Source organism: Conger conger, chromosome 1, assembly GCF_963514075.1.
Source record: "Conger conger chromosome 1, fConCon1.1, whole genome shotgun sequence".
Classification (NCBI taxonomy): domain Eukaryota; kingdom Metazoa; phylum Chordata; class Actinopteri; order Anguilliformes; family Congridae; genus Conger; species Conger conger.
In genome coordinates, this window is record NC_083760.1 from 72,578,052 (window position 1) to 72,602,330 (window position 24,279).

Below are 24,279 nucleotides of genomic sequence, written 5' to 3' on the forward strand. Positions count from 1 at the left end.
TCCTTCTTTTCCATGTCCCAGGATTTGGAATAGAGCATTCTGTACACTGCACCACGGAGACCAGCACTGACAGCTCCTCCCAGTGGGGATACTAAGAAGTGATCTTCTTTGGAAACGTTCAATATTATGGTCTGCTTGATTGTCCATATGTTACAACATATACGATTATAAACAGAACACAAAAGGGGTGTAGTCATGCATATTAGTTAATGTGTAGACATCTTACATGCAACTGTGCACACCTGTGCATTAATGAAAGGTGTGTTTCATTCAGGTGAGTTCATCAGAGCCTTGTACGAATCAGAGGAGAACTGTGAGGTTGACCCCATGAGGACTCCGCCTTCTGTCCTCCCCGACCATCAAGCCAATCTGCGCATGTGCTGCGAGCTGGCACTCTGCAAGATCGTCAACTCCCATTGGTCAGTCGACTCTGTGCTGCTTTGTCTACACTCTACACTCTGTGCTTAATAAAAAGAATTCATACAACTTAATTTACCTCAGTTTTTGTCCATATTCATGTCAGCCATGTGTGAGGCTCAGTGCGGTACATAGAGCAGGATCTCCCCCATCTTTTCTCCCAGTTCACCCCTCCTCTCTCTCTCTCTCTCTCTCTCTCTCTCTCTGCTGTCCCTCTTCTCGCTCCTCTCTTCCCTGTCCAGCGTGTTCCCACGGGAGCTGAAGGAGGTTTTCGCTTCCTGGAGGGTTCGCTGTGCAGAGAGAGGGAGAGAGGACATTGCAGACCGCCTCATCAGCAACTCCCTGTTCCTGCGCTTCCTGTGCCCGGCTGTCATGTCCCCCTCCCTGTTCAACCTGACCCAGGAGTACCCGGATGAGCAGACCTCCCGCACCCTCACACTCATCGCCAAGGTGGTGCAGAACCTGGCCAACTTCTCCAAGTCAGTTTTCACTATGACAGCATTCTCTCTGCTTGCATATCCCTGATGCCAATTAATGAGTTAGTTATACAGATATGGCACATAGGAGGTCAAACTGCTTGTCAGTCAAGGTCAATCCAATCTGTATAATTGGTAATATTAAGGATTTACTGACGAAAAAGAAAGCTTGTTATTGCTATTGCTTATTATGAGAAATGGATATCTGTGTTTTTATTTGATGCTCAGCTGTGACCTCTCATTCTACCTGTTCTCCTCTTTCTGATCCCTTAGGTTTGGCAGTAAAGAAGAGTACATGTGGTTTATGAACGAGTTCCTGGAGATGGAGTGGGGCTCCATGCAGCAGTTTCTGTACGAGATCTCCAACTTGGACAGCATGACCAACGCAGGGGGCTTTGAGGGCTACATCGACCTGGGCCGGGAGCTGTCTATCCTGCACAGTCTGCTGTGGGAAGTCATGGCTCAGCTCAGTAAGGTACTGTACAGTACAGAGGGTATAGTCCATCAGTAAGATACTGTACAGTACAGAGGGTATAGTCCATCAGTAAGATACTGTACAGTACAGAGGATATAGTCCAACAATAAACTACTGTACAGTAGAGAGGGTATAATCCATCTGTAAGATACTGTACAGTACAGAGGGTATAGTCCATCAGTAAGGTACTGTACAGTACAGAGGGTATAATCCATCAGTAAGGTACTGTACAGTACAGAGGGTATAGTCCATCAGTAAGATACTGTACAGTATAGAGGGTATAGTCCATCAGTAAGATACTGTACAGTACAGAGGGTATAGTCCAACAGTAAACTACTGTACAGTAGAGGGGGTATAGTCCATAAGTAAACTACTGTACAGTAGAGAGGGTATAGTCTGTCAGTAAGGTACTGTACAGTAGAGAGGGTATAGTCTGTCAGTAAGGTACTGTACAGTACAGAGGACATAGTCCCTTGGTAAGGTACTGTACAGTACACACACACACACACACACACATACACACGCACAATATACAATATGTGACATAATTATTATTCAGAATTCCTGCAGTCACAGCCCTGAATTTGCATTTCTTCAAAGCCGAGTAGCATTAATGAATTGACTAAGATAAAGAGAGAGATTAGAAGAAAACTGCTGAATGTACATTTCAAACCTGCCATGCCTTGTTTTTTTTCCTGATGCTGCTTTTATCCCAGAGTGGACCGATCTTCTTTTAAGAGAGTCAGCCAAAGTTTTGATTTAATCCTGGTCGAGATCTCACCTCAGTAAAATTGCTCATTTTCCGAACTATCCAAGATCTCAAAGTAAGGCACACATCAAACTGAACCTGACAGGAAGCTGTGCCAGTTGCAGGTGCAAAGCAGGTATTGGGCAGTGAAAATTCTCCCCTTATTATAATCAGGCATGGCATATCCACGAAGAGGGAACTTGGTGCAAGAGGCAATACATGCTTCTAGTCTTAATGGAAGGCCTAAGAATTTAGTGCAGGACATGCTTCTAGTCTTAAATTGAAGGCCTAAGAATTTCTCCCTCTTTAGCACTTTAAATTTTAGAGAACCAAAAAAAAGTCCTATCCTTTCTGACACGCTGTAATTTTCCCTTATCTCTCTCTCACTTCCAGGATGCTATAATCAAACTGGGCCCTTTGCCGCGCCTTCTGAATGACATCAGCATGGCCCTGCGGAACCCTCATTTGCAGAGGCAGCCCAGCCAGCAGATGGACAGGCCGCCCCCTGACAGACACACGGAAAGGCTGCTCTCCCGTCCCAGCTTCACCCGGGGCTTGTCCTCGGACTACCAGAGCTTCATGATGAGGGACCTCAACAGGTCAGTGATGTGTGTGAGCGGCAGGGCGTACAGATCTGCTTTCGCTTACTTTTTATTCCGTCACGCAATTCTGTCTACAATTCTGTAGTTCGATAGACATGACTCGACTGCCTTCACCTACCTCCGGTCTCTCCAGTGGGGGGGTCATGCCATCGCGGGCGGGTATGGGGGGCTTCGCGGACCGGGATCACCAGCATCGGGCCTCTAAAGACGTATTCTACGTGACCCGCCCCCCCTTGGCCCGATCCAGCCCGGCCTACTGTACGAGCAGCTCTGACATCACTGAGCCAGACCCAAAGGTACCTACCATGATGCCCCGCCTGGGTGGGTCCATTGCAGGCAAGCTGTACTGTATGATTGAACACAGTAATGTGCTGTGCTGTACACTATAAAGCCTTCAGATTTCTTTCCTCATATTTGCCTTACCATTTTCAAACGTAACTTATGCATACAGTATGTATAACTTCACTTTCTAATGTGATGTAACTTTCACTTTCATTAGATAATCATATGAAATACTGATGTCTTATTGTGCTATCCACAATAAGGTGTGAGTTGGTATTGGAGTTATTCAGTTCTGTCCTTTTCATACTTTATCATATTTTTCTTGGAAAGTGCACAAAATGAAAGATAATTACGTAGAAAAGAGGAATGATAATATAGAAAATTATTGTTTACTAGGCCTGGGGCTACTCCATGGGTCACTTGAAGCAATAGGTTCCTTCTGGCTGTTTTAGTCATTATAGCCTTACCCTCGCTCCCCTCTCAGGTTCTCTGCACTCTCAGGTATAAAGATACGAGAAGTGCCTAAAAACGTACAGGTAAACTACAGGTTCATACATTTCTACCCCCCAGCTATATATAACTCATTTCTACCTTTTTTGCTTGGAAAATGTACCAATTTGTACCCAAAGAGAACGTTACTGTACTTTCAGGGTACATTTGGGAAAATTGATCTTGAAGAACAAAAGTATACCTCCACTGTCACTTTATTTCTGAGAGCGTGTGTCTGCGAGTGTCTATGTCGGATCGCCAGGACCCTAGAATGAACAGTATCTCTAACCTACAGTCTGTGGGCGACATGCTCAACTCCTCCCAAGCCTCCATCTCCGGTCTGGGCAGCTACGGGGGGCTGGGGGGCCTCGGGAGCGGCCTTGGGGGGCCGCTGCGCGCGGGGGGACGCCTGTCCGCCGGCTCGGGGGGGTCCAGCATGTCCGGCGGCCTGCGGCTGAGCCAGATGGGGACCACCACGGACTCCCTCTCCCAGCAGCAGCAGGCAGCTGCCCTCCGCTACCCGCTGTCCTTCCAAAACCCCCTCTTCCACATGGCCGCTGACGGTCCCCAGCTGCACCATCAGCACAGCCGCGCCCAGCCGCCCCCGCCCCTCCTCCTGGCCCCCGAGCCGGAGGGCATGCACCCCTCCTACATCCCCGCCTTCGGGCACGGGGGCTTCTCCCGCAGTGAGGACCTCTCCACGCTCAGGCCCGGGGCCAACCTGGGCCAGCCCAGCATCATCCACTCGCACAGCTACAGCGACGACTACACCCGGCACAACCAGGCCGACTATGGCCGCCGGCAGCTGTCCGTCCACATGCAGGTACCCTGCTAGGCTACAAGCTGGCTAACATGGTTTTGGGCACTGGGAATTTTGTATAAGTCTTGAGGACAAAATAAGTTGCTACATATCCATAGCTTACTAGCACAGGTAGCTAGACAGACAGAAAATTAGTCACCATTCTAATTCTCCCAACTGACAGTAAAATCAACTCCAGATTGCCTATTCAGAAATCCTTTACTTAACGTACGAGGGAAATTTAGTGATCCAATTTATTTTGAAATGGTGAGGATATATGTTCTTATAGCTTAATGGACCCTTTAAAGTAAAAAAATATAATTTTGATGATAATACTCATTGGTTCACATAGGAACCAAAACAAGATTGTGTTTTGAGAACACAATTTGAGCGCATCCATATTATTATATTGATTTCACCGCATTTCAGTGTTTAAACTTATCAAATAATGCTATTCACTGTTTATCATGAAAATGGTGTCCTTCTGTTCATATTGTTTTTGATTGAGACTGAAACTGTTTACTGGAGTGATTTAGCTACTTGGATGATTGTATATGTTAGTCAATGGTAAACAGTCTGCTTATCTACCAAAACTGCCAGCAGTTTAATCCAGGTTTCCATTAAGATTTTACTTTGGGGATATTCATTGTTTTTCCTTATTATTGCAAATATAGTTTTTACTATGATTTTAAAGAGGCATGTTTTTGCAACTTCTCAAGTACAGTCCTGCAGGTTTTCATTTTAACCTAATTTGGCACACCTGATTCAACTAATTACCAGCTGAACACGATCTCTAGCTGTTGAATGAAGTGTGCTTTTTTAGGGTTGGAGTGAAAAGCTACAGGATGGTAGATCTCTAGGAACGGGGTTGAGCAGCTCTGTCTTAGAACAAAATCAGTTCTAACATGGTGAACTGCACACTCCAGTGTTGTGTACCAGATGCGAGTGAGGATTTAGTTTAATGTGGTTACCTCCCGTTCGCCTTCCTCTTTCCTCCAGCCGGATAATATCCAGCAGCAGCAGCATCTTGGCACCTCCCATTCCTCCTTGGCCACGCCTCCTTCCACCGTGCAGCCAGTCCGGCAGAGCTCCGTGGCTCCTCCCCCTCAGCGTGTCAAATCACAGGCATCCCACCAGCTTTCAGTCAGTTCAGCTGCCGCCCCAGCACCCCCAGCTAAGGTGCGCCCACCCAGTGGAAATCTCCTACAATCCCCGGAGTCTGGCTTTGGGGGCCGGCAGGCACCACGGCAACAGCTGTCAGTCAAGGACAGCCCCGCCCCTGGTCTGCCGCACCAGCAGAGTTCAGTCAGAGAGAGCCAGGCCCCCCCTGGACCGCAGGGCGGAGCTCCACAGACCCCACAGCAATCGCAGCAACAACAGCCTCAACAGCAGCACTTACTGAAGCCCTCTATCAGCAAACAGGTGAATGAGGAGCACCCAGCTTCACCGACACTTTGCAGAGCTTTGTTAAACAGCTAAACCGTCTGATCTATAGTCTTACCTCAGGTAAACCCCCCCCCCTCAAAAAATATGTATTTTTACTCTCAGAGTGATCAGTGATCAGATATTTTCCTCATATTTCATATTCCGCTTTTTGTGCAGTTGCATGATCAAGCAGTTATGGCAGAATTAAAGACCCCTGCTTCAGCATGAGATTATCTATAGGCTTTCTTGCGGTCATTATAGCCATATAGATTAAAATTGAGTGACTTGTGACGGGGGCTCTGCCCTGAGCATTCACGGTAAAGAGGGAGTTCGGCTGTGAAGAGATTGGATCATTTACCAGGTAAAATGAAAGACAATTGGTTGTAGATAGCAGTGTAGGGTAATGGGATAGGACCTAAGATCATCACCTGAAGGTTGCAGATTGAATTCCCACTTTGGACACTGCTCTTGCGACCTTTAGGATGTACTTAATCCAGATTGCTTCAGAATCCAGCTATGGAAACTGGTGCTGCTATGCACACTATATTGTAATATAAAATGTCTCATGTTTGTTGGATGCTTTATGAAAAAGAGAAATACACATCATGCACATAAATAGAACACATGTTGTGTCATTAATTTATTGTAATTGTGCATGAATGTACAGTGAGATACACTACATTTCTTTGAGGTAAAATATTTTATCTATTTTATGGTCAGTTATCTGGCCTGTCACCAATTTTGACACCCTTTATGCAAATTCATGTTGCTACTTGCATGAATAAAATGTCAAATCCAGTAAGTAAAGAATATGGAGCATAAACATTGCAACTTTCCTGTGCATATACTTCAAACAGAAGAGCATATATTTTACGTGTCATATCTCCCCTGGTAGCTTTGTCTAAATCATTGATGCAGATGATTCTCAGGCAGAAGGCTAACTGCATCCAACTGTTGTCTCAAAGGACTGTAAGCCAAGTGTATGTGAGATTAAAATTTGGTTTAGCAGACCAAAAATAGCAGTACAGACTGTGCATACGGGACCTACAAGAACAGTTCTAATGGGTATTTCTTCATTATGAAATAGCCATGTGCTGCTGTAGGCTGTCCAAAAAAATGTTAAGTGGGCTTTTGTGTGATTTGGAAAATTATGGCTACAGCAAGTGTTTTTGGTTGGGTGCAAAGAAATAGAGCATGTGTTATTGATGAGGCTGAAGTACGTAGAAGAGAATATTAGCAAGATTAATATGTCGGTTTTAGTATTATAGTAGGAATTATTGCCTTTCTGCAAAAAAACACTCTGCCTAATTGCCTTACTAATCTCTGACACCGTCAAGCTTTCCAACATTTCCAAACACCATTTTTCAACTGTAAAATGCAGGGATTTTTCTGTTTCTGTGTAAAAGGGGATTGGTTATGATGCATGGTTTCTATACTTTCATTTGTATTTAATTTTCTCAGGGTTCTCAGTCGCCTTCAACCCTAACCCCCACCCCTGCTTCAGAACGAACTGTAGCTTGGGTATCAAACATGCCTCATCTCTCCGCTGACATTGAGAGGTCACGCATCGACCGGGAGGAATTCAAACTCAAAGAGTACTCAAAGAGCATGGACGAATCGCGTCTAGAAAGGGTCAGTCTGTGTGTCCCCTCTAACCAGTGTGATCTTCCTGAGCTGTGCTTCCTCCTTTCTGTCTGTCTGTCATCATTTCTATGTCAGAGTGTGCAGTTCACTTTTAACTACCTGTTTACAATACAAATACTAAACAGTAATACCTGGTTATTTGTAAGCAGTAAATCCAATACAATAAGTGAAATGCAATTTTATTTAAAAAATGACTAAATTACAGTTATTGGTTGGGAAATGTAGTGTGTAATTACTTGCTTTATCGCATTGTTGGGTCTCATTTATTATAATAACTCTAGCTCAGTTGTGAATTTTTAAATTTGCTTTTAACCTTTGTGGCTTGACTTCTTCGGAATCAAACTTTTATTCAGCCCCCCCCCCCACATATACTAACACCACCCCCACCTCCCACCCATGTCACATTAAGAAGCTTGCCTTTAATTGTTTAAAAAGTGCTCCACAATACTGATCCACATTGCATACTGTGGGGTCACAGTTAAGAGATCTCCAATGGCCTGAGTCATATTTTTTTCATCTTAGGCTTCTCAATGCACAGTGCAGATGTCAAGAAAATGCAAGTCATGTCTATCAGTGGTGAACAGATGGTGTTAAGGAATGCATTCATGAATAATTTACACTGGAGCTGTTGAATGTGATCTTGAACAATAATGAGTCATTGAAAGTAAACAGACTTGAGAGACTTGCAGTATGGGTGTAAAAACGGCTCTGCCCTTCAAAGGCCCCTCAGAGAAAGGGCACTCAGTGACTTACACTCTTCTTCGGCTGTTTTTTATTTTTGTTTTATCCAAAGCACAGGCAAACATGATGCCTTTGCAATGTGTAGCTTCTTTGTTATACATTGTTTGGCTGCTGTTTGATATAGTGGATGCAGGACTGAATCTAGTCGGGCACTGTTTTGCACCCATGAACAAACTGCTGAATCTGCTTCAGTAACCAGACAGAGTGAATGGAGTCATATGACCCTTCTCCTGGCTATCTGGTGGAGCTAAGCAGGTGCATTACCTTGATGGGAGATTTCTAATGAAAACAAGGTTGCTGCTTGCTGGTGAGCCAGTAGGGGGCACTGTGGAGCCCTCAGGAATCCAGTGTGCCTGTGCAGTGATGGAGCTCTGGGCTGTGGAAAGTGCTGTCCTGCAGATAAGACATTAAACTAGAGCCCTGACTCCATATACAGTAGTAGGGGCATTAACCCTGTGGCCTTGGGGCAATTACCTTGCAGCCCTACTCTTGTAGCGTAGTGGTTATGGTCAGTGGTTTGATCCCCAGTGTAGCCGCAATAAGATCCATGCAGCTGTTGGGCCCTTGAGCAAGGCCTTAACCCTGCATTGCTCCAGGGGAGGATTGTCTCCTGCTCAGTCTAATCAACTGGATAAAAGCGTCAGCCAAATAACATAATGTAATGTAACTGGTGAAATGAAATTGTTAAACTTAATAAGATATACGAATTATGAAAGTAATAGGTTTGTTTAAAACATATTCAGTTCTTATTTCTGCTTATATGATTTAGAGCCTTAAATCTGTTTGCATTAATAGCTGACTATTCACTGAAGTTACGAATTGCCGTAATTCACACATACGGCATTAGGTGGCACTAGAATTCCAACCCAACCGTGTGACGTGTATAGGCTGGGATTGCATTGCAATGGAAAAAACAAAACACAAAACATACGAGCTGTGACACATGGTAATATACACATAATACACATAAGTGATACACATAATACCCTTTCCTCTTAGGTGAAGGAGTACGAGGAGGAGATCCATTCTCTGAAGGAGCGGCTCATGATGTCCCACCGTAAGCTGGAGGAGTATGAGAGGCGGCTCCTCTCCCAGGAGCAGCAGACCAGCAAGATCCTCCTGCAGTACCAGAACCGGCTGGAGGACAGCGAGCGCCGCCTGAGACAGCAGCAGGCCGAGAAAGACTCCCAAATTAAAGGAATAATCAGCAGGTAAACAGAGGGGCAGAGGGTGGAGGACAGGAAGAGACAGAGAGAGAAGGTCTCAAAAGGGTGGAGAGATGGCAGAAGCCGCATACTTAACACATTCATTGAAGACTGAAATTAAATATACAGGAGCTTTAAGATGGCATGTACACATATCTAACTATCGGACACATTCAGGCTCATTTGCAGGGCAATACTATGATTTTCTGGGTGGGTATGATAGGTCAATGAGAGGTCAATCAATTGATATGATATGGGTATGATAGGTCAATCGTCGCTCTGGATAAGAGCGTCTGCCAAATGCCATTAATGTAATGTGATGTAATGAAAGAAAATAACAAAGGCACAGCATAGTTTTTATCAACTGTACCAAGTGCAGTGAAATAGTTGCTTGTGTTGATCAGTCTGATCTGTAATAAGTGTGATCTCTAATCATGTCTGACAATGTTGATATTTTGGCGATGCCTGGTCTTGCAGCACAGTCATCATAAACTAAATGAGCATTGAGTTGAATCGATTTATGATTTTAGCTGTCTAAAGTTTAACAGTTTATGCGCAACTTTATTACAGTAGCTCAGCCATTCATAGCATTAAATGTAAAATGATTGTTTAATGACAATCACTTAAATTCATTATTAATATTGCATTGAGGCAATCTTGTATAATACATATTTACTTATTATTTAGGCCTCTGTGGTCTGGATGGGGATGAAAAGCATTCCACTATGTTTTTGAGGCTAATACCATAGCTTCTAGTGGCTCATTAGAAACAAACTGAATCCTGCTTGTGATTCAGTAGGACTCCATGTACGGGTTTTATATTAGCGGAGAAGTTCATTTTAAAGTCATTCTGCAGTGTATGTAGGCTGGTTGCATGGTTTATGATGGTAAGATAAAAGATCAATTCAATAGGATACCCACAGGCATAGTATGAATAACTACAGTACGTATGTTAGATATACCTACAGTCCCCTAAAAGTATTGGAACAGCAAGGTCAATTCCTTTGCTTTTGCTATGCACTGAAGATAATTGAATTATCAAGATTTGTTAAACAACTTAGGACATATCACTTTTTGTGTCAGACCCAATTGTTAGGTGAGCAAAAGTATTGGGACATGTGACTGACAGGTGTATCTTGTTGCCCTGATGTTTCCTGATTGATTGGTTAAACAATAAATAGTTAAATAACTGCATTTGGTTTAGAAAAGATAAACCAGCAGACCAGAGAGCTGTCTTTGGGAGAAAAGCAAGCCATTTTGAAGCTAAGAAAAGAGGGGAAATCAAAAAAGAAAAAAACCACTGGAGTACTGAGCAACAGACATCGAACAGGTCGACCAAGGAAAACAACAGCAGTTGCTAACCGAGACATTGTGAGAGCTGTAAAGAAAACCCCCAAATATCAGTGAGTGACATCACAAACAATCTCCATATGGCAGGGGTGAAGGTATCTCAATCGGCAGTTCAAAGAAGACTTTGAGAGCAGCAATATAGAGACTATACCACAATATACAAACCATTCATCAGTAGTAAGGATCAGAAGGCAAGATTACAATTTGCAAAGAGGTACAGAGATGAGCCAACAAAGTTAATGAACAAAGTTTTATGGACTGGTGAGACCAAGATTAACCTCTACCAAAGTGATGGAAAGGCCAAAGTGTGGAGAAAGAAGGGATCTGATCATGATCCAAAACATACAAGCTCATCTGTGAAGCACGGTGGAGGACATGTCATGGCTTGGGCTTGCATTGCGGTTTCTGGAATGGGCTCACTAATCTTTATTGATGATGTAAGTCATTATGGTTGCAGCAGGATGAATTCAGAAGGCTAAAAACATTCTGTCTGCTAACTTATGGAGAAATGCAATCAAAAAACTTGGAAGGAACTTAATCATGCTGCACGACAATGACCCAGAATACACTGCCAACACAACAAAGGACTTGATTAGGAAGGAAAAGGGAATGTTGTGGACTGGCCAAGTCAATCACCAGACCTTAACCCAATTTGGATAAAGGCACTATTTAATTCCAACCATTTACCGTCTGTATAAATGGCAATCCTTTAAAAGCACCACCAAAGAAGAATGCAACAGTTTGGTGATATCAGTGGGTCGCTGGCTTGATGCTTTTATCCCTAGCTAGATATTGCAATCAAGGGGTATGCTGCCAAATATTAAGTGTCATTTACTTTCATGTACTTAAATACTTAAATGTTCTAATGCTTTTGCTCATCAAAAAATGGGTGATCTGATACCAAAGGTACTGTGTATAAATAGTTGAACACATAAATACCAGGAAATAAAAGCTGAAATTCAGATTTCTTGTCTCGTGTTCATCTTTTTATCTCAACACCAAATGTATTCTGCGTATTGCAAAAAGAATTGGCCTTGCTGCTCCAATACTTTTGTGGGGACTGTACATGGACTGACAGCATAATTTGTCATGGGATAAATATAACACAATGTTGGCATCTGTCCCAATATAGACTTGTTCATGAACCTTCATTATGTTGTTCTCTTTGCCTTTTTCTTTTACATGTGTTTTGTAAGCAGGGGTGCTTTTGATACCAAACACTGCTACTATTAAGTTATTTTCTGTCCCCACCCACAGAAAAGTATGGCTTGCTGTGCTACACTGGTCATTGGTCATTGTATGATCCATTATCCATTGTTTCTGAGCATTACCAGTGTGACTTGTCTGGAAGTGACCAATTTGTGTATGTCGACTTGTTCTAAGGTTAATGGATTCTAAAGATCAATGTAAAACAGCAAACAAATAAATATTTATTAAAAATTTTTAATGGAAAATGTATTTTCCGGTACATAGTGAGACATACGTGTTTCCTGTAAAACAACACCAACATTACCTTTCTGTGTCATTAAGGTACGGTAGAAATAATTGTGATGATTGGTCAAAATCTTCCTCTTTTTAATTGATTTCATACTGTGTAGGTATATTTCATACTACATTCCTCATTCACTTTTATAGTTGATGACAGAAAATGTGTTTACTTTACAAAAATGTTATAAAGTCTAATATTACTAGTGGACAGCTCCCCACACAATTATCGAATGAATACTCCTCAATTGTTTACTGGTTGCTAAATAATGTTCTGTAGCATGTGCCGGTGTCACCATATTGCGTTGTAATGTGGACATTACAGCTAAATCAACTTAGCCAGTGGTGTTAAAATGGAATGACAAACACAGCAAAATAAATTAAAGTAAAATAAAGGATTTAATTGCTATGAATTGAGTATTCAAAGTTGTTACAGGACAGAGAAGCATATAGGGGTGTGAAGTTCATGACCTCGGCCAGTTCTGTTGTTCTGTGGCTTTAAATAATTTACATGAAGTATAGTGATTCACATGGAAACACCTTATTGTAGACTGATATCTTTATTCATATTCAGGAAAACCTCTGAAGATGTTGACAATGTGACCCCTAACCTGGAAAATGGAGAAAACTGAAAAACAACCTGCAGTAATACCTGCTCACTCCTCTTTTTCTTATGGACTAGTACCACCTGTCCATTACACCTCTCCGAAACTGTCCGAGTCTTGCTTATGTGGAAGAGTTTTTGTACTACAATGTGGGGGTATTGAACCAGGAGCATCGCTGGATTAAATGTGTTAAAATCAGGGTAAATTTCTTTGGAAACTAGTTCATGGGCTGTTAAGTTACTGTAAGACCAATTTGGAAGGCTCCTACATTTCAAAATTCATCCTCACAAACTCTTTCTAGGGCTTGGTGAAAAAGCACAATGCAAAGAATGTACTCTAGCTAGCTAGCAGAGTGAGAGAGCATTTCAGAAGGGTACTCGTGAGCAATAAATGGCATTACTAATTACAGACATCCTAAAGGATTACAACGGTCAGTGTTGAGCCCGGAATGAATGATGAAAATGGGAACCAAGCATGTTCTGCTATTCCAGCTGAACATTTAACCAAAGTGACTATGATCCCAGGGGACACGTTGTGGAAAGTAACAGGGCACAGTACCAGTAATGTTGTCTCAGGTGGGATTTGTATAGAAACCCAGTGCATACATTTTTCTCAGAATGACATCAAAAGTTTAATAGACATGAATAATCTTTCTTGAAGATTGTTTTAATTATGACACTAGTAATTGATTCAGATTATATTGCACTATCTAAATTAGTGATACAAAAGTTACGTTGTCTGTTATTGGTAGCCTAATGGAATCTTCAGTGCTGTATATATCATACAGGTGTGTCGATAGATATAATATATCATTAAAATGTTGAAAGATAACTATTTTCTAAAATATTTCAGTCTATTGTAATAGCACATGTATATTGTTTAAGGTATGCAATAATATGTGTGGAATTTATATAAAGGTAAGCAATCTATAATTGAGTAGGCAACTATTCCCATCTGTTACAAAGATGGACATAGCAGCCATACAGTATTGCATGGTTCTCTGCCTGATAACTGTCAGGCAGCTATATATGAGTAGCAATTGGGTCTTGGCCTAGCTGATATCTTAATTGTAGTGGAATATGTTGGCTTCTACATTCTCAGGCTTTGTTTACCTTTGGTGTCATTAACAAATAGAAATCAGATCATGTACAAAGATGATACAAATAGTATTGGTGAGGTTTGTAGTATTGCTAAGGTCAGTTAGATTGTACATTTTTTGATTTGATTTAATAGTTTTTAGTTTATATTTTATACTTTTTGGCAGTGCCAGAAGGGAATGTGCCCAAAGAAATGTGGCCATGCTGGTAAGATTTTTCAGTGGAGATTGAACCAGGCTTATATTACCGTAAGTAAAGTGCTGTAATTTTGTTTTATTTGTGTCATATAGACTGTGATTCCCAGTTCTTGGACATATACTTTTAGAAAGTTGAATTGCATTGTTCAAATTTATTCAAATTTTATGAAATTTATTGACATTTTTATCTTAGTCTTTAATTTTGGAAAATAGAAAAATAAGAGGACTGCCAAAGCTGTTTATGATAAGGAAATTTGATGAGCAAAACTCATAATGTTTACAGTGCCATGCCCCTGCAATATATAGTAGGTGGTAGCAAGGGCTTGACGTCTTCAATCTGAGAGTTTCCGTCATTCAGTTAATGATTCCTTGGAATCTTGCTTTCTGAATTGCATAAAACTCCCAACAGTTTGTTTTCTTGTATCTGTTTTTTTTATTTTATTATTATTCTCACACTGTTGTGACCGCACAAAAATCATCATCCACTCAGCATAATGCTATAATAGTTGATATGTTGTCTTTTTGTTGTATTTGTCTCTTTCACTCATGTGAACCCTTTGTCTACCATAGAAGTCTTTAAATAATTAGCTAATACTGAATTGTCAGTAGTTCATATTGTTACTGCCTCATTACTGTATCATTTTCTCTGTCTGTAATTGTGTTTGAATTTAACTTTCCTTCCTATTTTGTAAAATAACACTGCAATGTATTCATGGAATAAAGCTTCCAAACACCAGTGTTTGAAATATTCACATTATATTCATTATTTATTAATGTTACAGTTAACATATCTATCTATATGTGCTATACTGTATATGGTTTGTTCTGGGGAAATATTTTTGGTGAACAAACCACACACACGCAGTTCACAATTCATGATAAAGAGGGATTTTATTCCAACTCTGGTTGTATCGTGTAGGGCATCCTTATACATAAGATGCCCTTACTAGTGCATGCTTATATGATTTCATTATTCATATTCCATGGTTTAAAGATCACACTTTTATTGAAATGTTTTCTGCCAACCTTTTCTTTTTTCTTTAGTTGTTAACCAACATCATTCTGAGATCGGAAAGTGTGCACTGTTACCCCAACCAAAAGAGAATTGGAAACATATTCTTCCTTTGTTGACACAACACACTTTCTTAAGGGCAAAGAGGAGTACTGAGCACCACTGCTTTATTCAAATGGGTCTAATGGTAGCATGAGAAACTTGATGCTTTTTTTCTCTTTAGGGAGATAAAAAATGTCAGGATATTACCACAGTGCCACAGAGACTAAAACCATTTAAGACAGGCAACCACTGGATGATTCTATGCAAATTATACTAGAACACATTGTAATTAAACCCTGTTAAAAGTACATTCAGTTTGTCCAGGCAAAAAGAGGAATGTAAGATAAAATAATACTACAATCTAAGGAAAATCAAGTCCTTCAAGTATGAAGGCTGTATATGTTTTACAGATTCAGGTATGTTTGAAGTTTGATCTTAGGTTATCCTAACTAATGTACAGTATTTTCATGTTGCCCTGGAAAACAACAAAAGGTTCAACTAAAGCACTGTTGCCATGTTCCATGAATACGATTGGTGCTTTCACTTCACTTGCTTCAATTAACCCATCATTCAATTTCATCATCACACTGATTTTTGAAAATCTGAAATCATCAGCACAGAAACTCAAGTATTAGTCCCGTACAGGAATATTATGATCTGTTGTCACTTTTTGTTCCAAACTAGTAAACCAAGTAAGTGTAACTTATTAAATACAGAAATGCAGAAACTAAGGGACGAATATTGCAACAATTACCAGTTTGCATCCCACCATTTGAAGCCCTCTAATGGGATTTCACTGTTCATGCTTGTCGGTATGCATGTATCAGTACCACATAAACATTGGGGCAGTTATTTTTAAGTTTTGCCAATTGAATATCAGTTCAGTGCATTATTCACCCGGCACATGTAGATCTGGATGACCTGGTGTAAAGATAGTAGTTTATCTGATCACGAAAGGAGATGAACACCGTTGGGAAAACGTGATTTGTCTCTGGAATGGCTTCTGTTCTGTTTCCGCATCACAGACCTATTTTACATTACCCTGTAATGACATCAACATGAGAAAATAACTTTTCTGAATCATTTTTATGGACAAAATCAAGAAAAGCTCCTTTTCCATTTTCATCGGCTCAAAGTATTTTTTAATTCCAATGGAATAATGATGCACAGGAGATGGAAAAAAACATCCTGTAAAATGACGCATGCTTTCCCTTGTGCAGTGCTCTGTTTGGTCTGATTGGTCTCTCTCTCTCTCTCTCTCTCTCTCTCTCCCTCTCTCTCTCTCCCCTAGACTTATGGCTGTTGAAGATGAGTTGAGGGGTGGGGCTGTTACTGATCTCAAGCCCAGAATGTTCGCAGACCAGGTCTGTTTTCTGAGTCCGTATGTCTCTCTGTCTGCATGAATCGTTTTTTCTCATATGTGTTTGGAGCCTTCATTCACTTCATTCACTTACTGCGTGAGTGTGATGTGTGCGTGTGCGTGTGTATGTGTGTGTGTGCGTGTGTGTGTGTGTGTCCATCTGTCTGTATAAATCCTTTCAAAATGACCCCGCTGTTTGAGTGAGTTTTCCTTTTTGTCATTCAATGTATGTCATTTCATTTGACTGTTTCACTGTAGATATGGTTGTAATGTGAGCTGTCTGTCTGTCAATTTATTCATCTCTGTATCTGGTTGTCAATATGACTCCTGTATTTGTGTGTACTCCGTAAGTGGCGTTTCAATCCAACCTCAAAGTGCTATTAGCTTTCAGTAATTTAAGGTGGTGTTGCTAAGTTTGCACAGCATTAGATTATTATCCAGAAAGGTTGTGAACAAGAAAAATGCAGCACTTCCTTAAATGAATTATTGAAAGCAAAGACCGGACCAGTTAATGGTTGGATATATTAGCCTAATGTTTTCCATTTTCTTCCCTGTGCCCCCGCTTCTTCCACCATCACTCAAATCAGATAACTTTTTGTCCAATCATAAGTCACCTGTCAGAAACACCGGCTTATTGTCTATGTCTGGCCATGTAAGTAACTCCATAGTTTACGCAATTGGGGTGCTCACTCTGCTTAGATGACTTCAGTGCCTTCAACATTGAGAAATCTGAAATTGTCTCTCAGATACTATGTGCAAATGGAATGGCTTTTTCCAAACCTCAGCCAAAACTGACTTTAAAAAAGACATTAATCAATTGTCTGCCAATCATATAGTATAAAAAGGTAAAAAGCAATTTAATTGATTAGATAAGATTAGATTAGATAACGCATCAGTGTGTATTCTGCTGGACTGGCACAGATCTGGATGGGGCAAGTCTCTGGGACTATGTGTGAGTTGAAAAGCCTCTGGGTGGTACTGTTTCTTTAATGAGCTGTTATCCTCGTAAAGCAGAGTGGGGAGAGGGAGCCAGAGCGAGGCGGAAAGCAGAAAGCAGGCTCCACAGAGGAGCAGAGGGGAATGTTAGGTCAGGACGCCAAGAGCACAGAGGTCCTTCAGTGGTTGGAGTTCCTGAAAGATGGCAGATCTTACAGTCACCATACCAGATATTGTTGGCAGGTGAAAGCAGAGGGACCTTAAGAAAGCGATTTGATCGTGGTCAAAGAACCAAACTGTTCCCCCAGTGTCAGCGTTGTGTTTAGCTGTTTTCATCTCTCCTTTGTTGGAAATTGGAAACGAAAAAAAAAAAAAAAGCACAGCTTGTGGGCATGTCATTTCAATATGCATTTGTGAAGGACTATACACCCACAAGATCTACCATAGAAGGGAAGGAAATCAATAGATTAACATGCCACAGATAGCTTCAATGTTCATTTTATAACCAACCCATGTAGTCTGTTGCTATAGCATCTTTGTATATAGAGGTCATTGTTGTGTGTCATTTTGTGGTGTACTGTAGCATGTATAAGAGGGCTGTTTCCCTACCCTCTGCCTGCTCTTTTTTCAGTTGCACTGTGACTAGGTGTGGGGACCTAGTATTTGTGTATGAATTGCATTATGTGTAATGTGCTCTGTGTGTGCATATGGATACCATGATGTCTTTCCCAGGACCTGTCTGTATGTATTAGAGAATGCGGAACCCTGAGAGAGTAAACAGGGTGAAGACACATCCTTTTGCATTTTTGAGGTTGAGCACAGAACAGCCTTTTTGCGTCAACAGCTGTTTATCAACGATATTTGCAATACCACATGCCAGCCTTTTATAGATTGGCTTTTTTTGTGGCAATGCATTTCATTTGTTATGTTTTTAAACTTTCTGTGGTGCCTTAATGGTGGCTGAGTTTCTGGTGAAATTTTTTCACTGTCTCTGGTTGGTTGGAAAAGCTGATTTTAGTCAATACCTCTATTTTATGGTGTTTTACTTGTGATTGGATTAATCATAACACTCACACCAGAATGAGTAATACCTAGGAGCTGTGTGAGACTTCATTAATTTCCTACAGCAAGATATGATATTACCATATTCATAAATCACAAAAAAATGGTTGCTGGGTGAAATCAAACCTGATTAAGCCAAGCTGTTATAATTTACTGGTGTGATAAAAGGAGCCCATTTGTACATTGGTGGTAATGAATTATAATTTAATCCAATACATTTCTCACATAAAACACATTTCTTTAACTTTTCATATAGCGTATTGTGTCAGTGTACAGACTACCCTGGCGTAAAATCCAGCTATGACTAGCTTGCAATACTAGCTACCAGCTGTTTCAAAACCTAGCTTCAGCTATTTTTTTCAGCAAGGTCCTGTAAATATTTACCTCAGTGAATGTACACACAGTATGTTTTAAAATTTAGGTTTATTGCAGTATTGATCACATTTTGATTAGAATGAATGAACAGATCCATATTAAACTTTATTTCACTGTTATATTACATTATATTTTTCCTTCATTTAAATCTTGCCCTCATGGCAATGAACCCTTCCTTCATTTACAACAAGTTATTAATCTCTACAGTTGTTGTTAAAGCTGTTTAATGAAGATTAGTGAAGCCATTCGTGTCATGCATCTAAACAAGGTACTAGAGCATCAACTCACCACCATGAAATGTTTAAAATCAGGTTACAAAGAGGTTTTTTTATGTATAATCCCCACCTTGAGAATTGATGTGCACTGAAGAGTAAACTAAATATAGCCAAAGATAATGGTACATGCTTCATTTGAGAACATCATACTGTTTACAGTAGACAGTAGGCATGTACATAGACAAGACATTATTATGATTCCACTCTCACAAAAATAACCATCTTGAAATATATATCAGAATTTTCAACTGCAAAATTAAAGGATTGCAAAAACAACTGAACAATCAATCTATAGTTATCTTGTGTACAGGTGATCTAAACTAATGTTCCAACACCGTGTTTCATGATGAATTAGTTATTTGAACCAGTTTGTAAGAAAGAGTGATTATAAAAAAACTGTAATACATGCAGTACAATACAACTGGGCAGATGCTGTGCATGCTTGTTGCACATTATTAGTAATGAAGATACAATGCAGACTAACCCACTAAATGGTTTAATGAATTAATTCCAGTAGTAGGATCACATTTTAAATAAGTCAGTCCTCATCTCTCAAAAACATAAAAAGTACCCCTTGCATGTATTTCATGTTTATATTTGTTCTATAAGTTCTGTTTCCTCCATGTGGGTTATGTTGTCTGATGATCATATTTCCGGAGTTTCTTATTGTGTTGTGTGTACTACATTGTGCTGTGCCTACATATTCATGTGCTTCTTTCTCCTCTGCTTCTTATTGTCTCGTGTGGTCTTCTGTGTGTGTGTCTGCGTGTATGTGTGTGTGCGTATTTGTCTGTGTGTGTGTCCGTGCATGCCTGTGTGTCTGTGTGTGTATCCTCACCTCATTAAATGTTGGTTTGGCATCTGTCTTTTTGTATAATTCGATTCATTTTGTAATCCTGTGCTAGTGAAACTTTCAATGTTATAGCTGAAGTTTTGTTCTGTTTCTATGTCTTAGTGCATGTTCTCTGCAACCGTTCTCAATCTGTAAATCTCTTTTTCAGACAGTATGTGTGTTTTTTTAAAACCATGAATACCCACATGGCACATGAAGTGGCATGTCCTCTGTCATAGCCTCTGTCATAACCCCAATTCATAGTAACTCAGAGTGATTGTGGGCGTGGATTTATCGAGCCAGTGTGTGTGCAAATGTGAATCACCAGCATGTAAATGGACACAAACTCACCACTATGCATCACATTACCTTTTATTTCAATTGGTCGTCTTCAAGCATGGCAACTTTGTGATTGGTTATTTTGTGCTAAACAGCATGAATATGATATTGCAGGTGCTTCCTGGAAGCATTTATAGATGAGGTTCTTTCATGAGTGGATTTTTTTACCTAGTGTAGTGAATGTATGTGTGTGTGGGTGTTAGTTATTCTTGGTTTTGGAAAATCCACAGCTTCCCCTCCCCTCAGATACTTTTGCACAAACACACCCTCCACCCCTCCCTACCTGCTCCCTGTCTCTCTCTCTCCTCTCTGTGTTGATGAGATACGGTGATTTCTCTTAGGGGAGGCGGCAGTCCATCCTAGTGCAACCCCGTCTTGCGCCTGTCCCACCCCGAGTACACAGGTAATATACAAATAAGTAAGCACCTTGCTGTCACTAACAAGCTGAATATATACATGCTGCCATGTTGTGACATGCACTGTATGCACATCTCTGTCTATGTAATGTGCTCCACGGATGCATATTCACACGGACTGACTCAGGGCACACAGACTGATCCATTTAAACTCAGGTAGGATGAAGGACTGACTTGTGCTGACAGCTGAAGCATATTCATAGACTATACATATATAACACTGTAAAGACAGACTTGATATAATTTAGTAATGCTGCAGTCGTAGCATTTCAATGCTACATAATGCATTCATACAAAGTTAGAAAATCAGCAGGTATATAATGCTGAGTAAATCTTAATGACCTGTACATTTCCCATAAGCCATGAAAAGTTTTACCATTGACCCATACTGAATATTGAAGTCAATATTCACGCTGAGGTGGAAAATCACTTTGAACAATCGAAACTGCTTTGCCAGCTATGAAAGCACAACACTGACCACAGTACTGACCCATTACAGTATTGCAAAGACTCAGCAAAACAATAGTTACACAGACAATGCTCAGATATTCATGCTGGAATATGCAGACAAGCAGATACGGAGATTTCTCATAATGCTTTTCATTGGAAAACTAATTAGTAGGTCATATCCAGTGAGATGTATTTTACTGTTATCAAGAGTCTATTGTCTTTCATTATTACATGTTCAACAAATGCTGCTAATTCAATGTGTACCTTAAGCAAATCACCTTCTTCAAACATTCCATTTTGTTTCTTTTTCCAATGAATGATAAACTGTCTTTACTGAACAGGGGAGTTTAGATAATAAACTTTATTTTAGGCACACATGAACAGTTCACCTGTACATATTGATTCACTGGCACATGTGGATTTCCATATTTGATTGTTTACAGAAACTGACTAAAACAAATTAATAGAAAGCTGCCACCACTATAGAAAGACATTACCAACTTTCTGATCAAAATAGACACATACTGACCTAACAAAACCAAATTAGGAATTCTCACACTTCTGGATATTCACACAAAGTACACTCAGTATGCATCCACACAGAAAATTCCCTAGTTATTAATCACTGTTATTAATGGTATATTGTCGGTTTTAATAATTCAACAATTCAGTTTTAATAATCCCATTTGTTTGCTTTTCTTTGTATGACTTGTGCTTCTTTGTCGGGTTGATAGTTAAGCAGGCCATTCATCATGCTTCGCTTGATGGTGTAAGTGTAAATCAAACCAATATTTTGATTTACTAGGAGTGAATGTTGGTTTATTTTCTTTTATGTCTACAACACTTAGGCTGGTAGTTATTTTATCATATTAAATCATTCTAAATTGTAACATTCTGGGGAAGACATCATGAACTGGAAATTGTAGTTTAATGGATTTCTAAAAGTGCATGCAACTGATTGTTCAATGTTTCCTAATATGTAAATAATTTCAACATGATTTATTACAGAGAAAAACACTTTGTGCTTTGTAACATTCTTAAATGCAATGCTTGATCAACACTGTTGCCTTTACCATAACATTTTCTTTGTATAAAAAGCACATATATATGCATGTACAAACATGCATCCAAACACAGACAGATATACACACAGTACATTTTCTCTCCAATATGAATATCTCAGCCCCTTTATATAAAGAAATAAAGACCTCCTAATATCCATTTCGTTGAATTTTGATAATCAAACAAATATTATTCAATTATGGGAAATCTCCGTATTTGACATGATATCCCCCTTAGAAGAAAACATTTATTATGTATGTATGTATGTATGTATGTTTGTTTGCGTGTGATGGCTATTGTATGTAACAGTCGCAGTGTCTTTGTTTCTTCATTGTGCCTTTGAGCCAAGTATTTGTTAATGTGTATGTGTGTCTTTTAAATGTGTATCCCTGGTCGTGTCCAGTTGTAGTCGATAAGCATAGCATTATTCAATTCCCTTTGAAAAGTGAAATTCTGATTCCTGGGTGGGAGCAGTCTAAGACGCCTAGGTAAGATGAGGTAGATGGGTAAAGTTCAGTAGTATGTCTTTGTGTCTGTCTCACTGTCTTTGTTAGTGACCATACTCACAATTCACCCAGCACTGTAATACTACTACAGTTAATATTTCCTTAGCGCTTTTGTGTGTTATGGCCTAACCTGTTAAACCTGCTCCCGTTTGTACATGTTTTTTTACAGTTTTATAGGATACTCTTGCACCCTAATCACTTGGGTATGGTGGAAAACTGTCAGTCCCATGTTTAGTCTGGCAGGAGAAAAAAAAGAACACTTGATCTGCCAGCTGGTCTGTGTGTCACATACTTATTGTAGAGAGTGGAGAGTCTCATGATTCATCTGCCTATCAGTGAGGGAGTAATACTGTAATCTATGGACCATTTACACAGTGTAATAATCTGTTATTCAGTTAGATTGTGAACTAATCAGCATGCTCATTTGGTTTGGTATGCTGATGAACTGTTTCATGAATCACTCATTCACAGAATAAGTATTTTTGGTTGTACACTGATTGACAGAATCACATAGTCACTCTATCAGGAAACTACCATGTCAGACAGAGATTAAAATAGTCATTCCAATCAGTGAAATATAGTATCATTGGAAGGGTGAACAGTTTTGGTGGTTGATTTGGGGATATTGCTGTGCTCTTCAATGTGCCAACAATGATCAAGTACTGACAGCGACACTTCTAAGCCTTTACGCCCATATGCCTCTTCCTACTGGTGCAGTGAAATTGTAGGGAATGGGGGTGTGCATCTCCAGGTGTTTTGTAAGTGCTGAAACTCATGTTTTACAAGGTTCTGAGTGAGAAGAGAAAAAGTCCGCTGATCCAGTTCTGCTGTTACCATCATTATAAGTACATCAGAGAAAAATAATGAACACTTGCTCTAGACAATAACATTATGCCCACAGCACAACACCCACTGAAATGTTTGAGTGTATGTTAACAGTGTTGACCTTTCTTAACAGAACACACTTCAGCATAGTCTCTCCTACCTTTCCTTCCCTCCTGTACTTCGTTAAAACAGAAAGGGGTAATTTTATGGGTTATTAGTGATTTGAAAATGGCTTTGAATGTCCTAACAGTTAACTATGTATATATCTATACATATATACAAACTCATTCTCACAAGCCTGACTGCTCAACCAGCATTTAAAACAGGAAGTAGCATATACAAGTATACCTTAACAATGTCATCTGTATTATCATTGAAACCAAAGTTACTCTTTTTATATAAACCATGGCTAATTTGCCCACATAATATTCTTTAGTGATTTTACTTTGTAAATTTTTGTCTGTGATACTGCAGAGCTTGTTATTGATTTGGAGTAATTGGCTGTGCTACTTCCTGTTTCCTGCAAGTTTAGTTGAACAGTCAGTCTATAGTTCTGAGGTTTGTATCTCTGAGATATATATTATACAAAAAAGTAATAGTGACTGTTTAGCAATTTAATTGACATTTAATGCCATATTTCAACCGACACAGTACTGCACTGAATTAACCAAAATGTTTTCTTTCCCACTGCTTCGATACAGACTTCATTGAATTGGACTGGACATGACGGCTTGTACAATGAACTTGATT

General features: G+C 40.0%; 1 protein-coding gene across 1 annotated transcript in view; it reads left to right on the forward strand.

Moving 5' to 3' along the window:
• The window catches only part of syngap1b (synaptic Ras GTPase activating protein 1b), a 122,206-nt gene that overhangs the window by 88,314 nt on the left and 9,613 nt on the right, over positions 1 to 24,279 (forward strand). The window contains exons 11-20 of the mRNA XM_061253979.1: positions 275 to 419; positions 660 to 896; positions 1,167 to 1,368; positions 2,510 to 2,715; positions 2,804 to 3,014; positions 3,752 to 4,312; positions 5,303 to 5,710; positions 7,175 to 7,345; positions 9,098 to 9,309; positions 16,383 to 16,455. Coding sequence (XP_061109963.1) covers positions 275 to 419; positions 660 to 896; positions 1,167 to 1,368; positions 2,510 to 2,715; positions 2,804 to 3,014; positions 3,752 to 4,312; positions 5,303 to 5,710; positions 7,175 to 7,345; positions 9,098 to 9,309; positions 16,383 to 16,455 — 2,426 coding nt within the window. The remainder of the gene's footprint in view (positions 1 to 274; positions 420 to 659; positions 897 to 1,166; positions 1,369 to 2,509; positions 2,716 to 2,803; positions 3,015 to 3,751; positions 4,313 to 5,302; positions 5,711 to 7,174; positions 7,346 to 9,097; positions 9,310 to 16,382; positions 16,456 to 24,279) is intronic.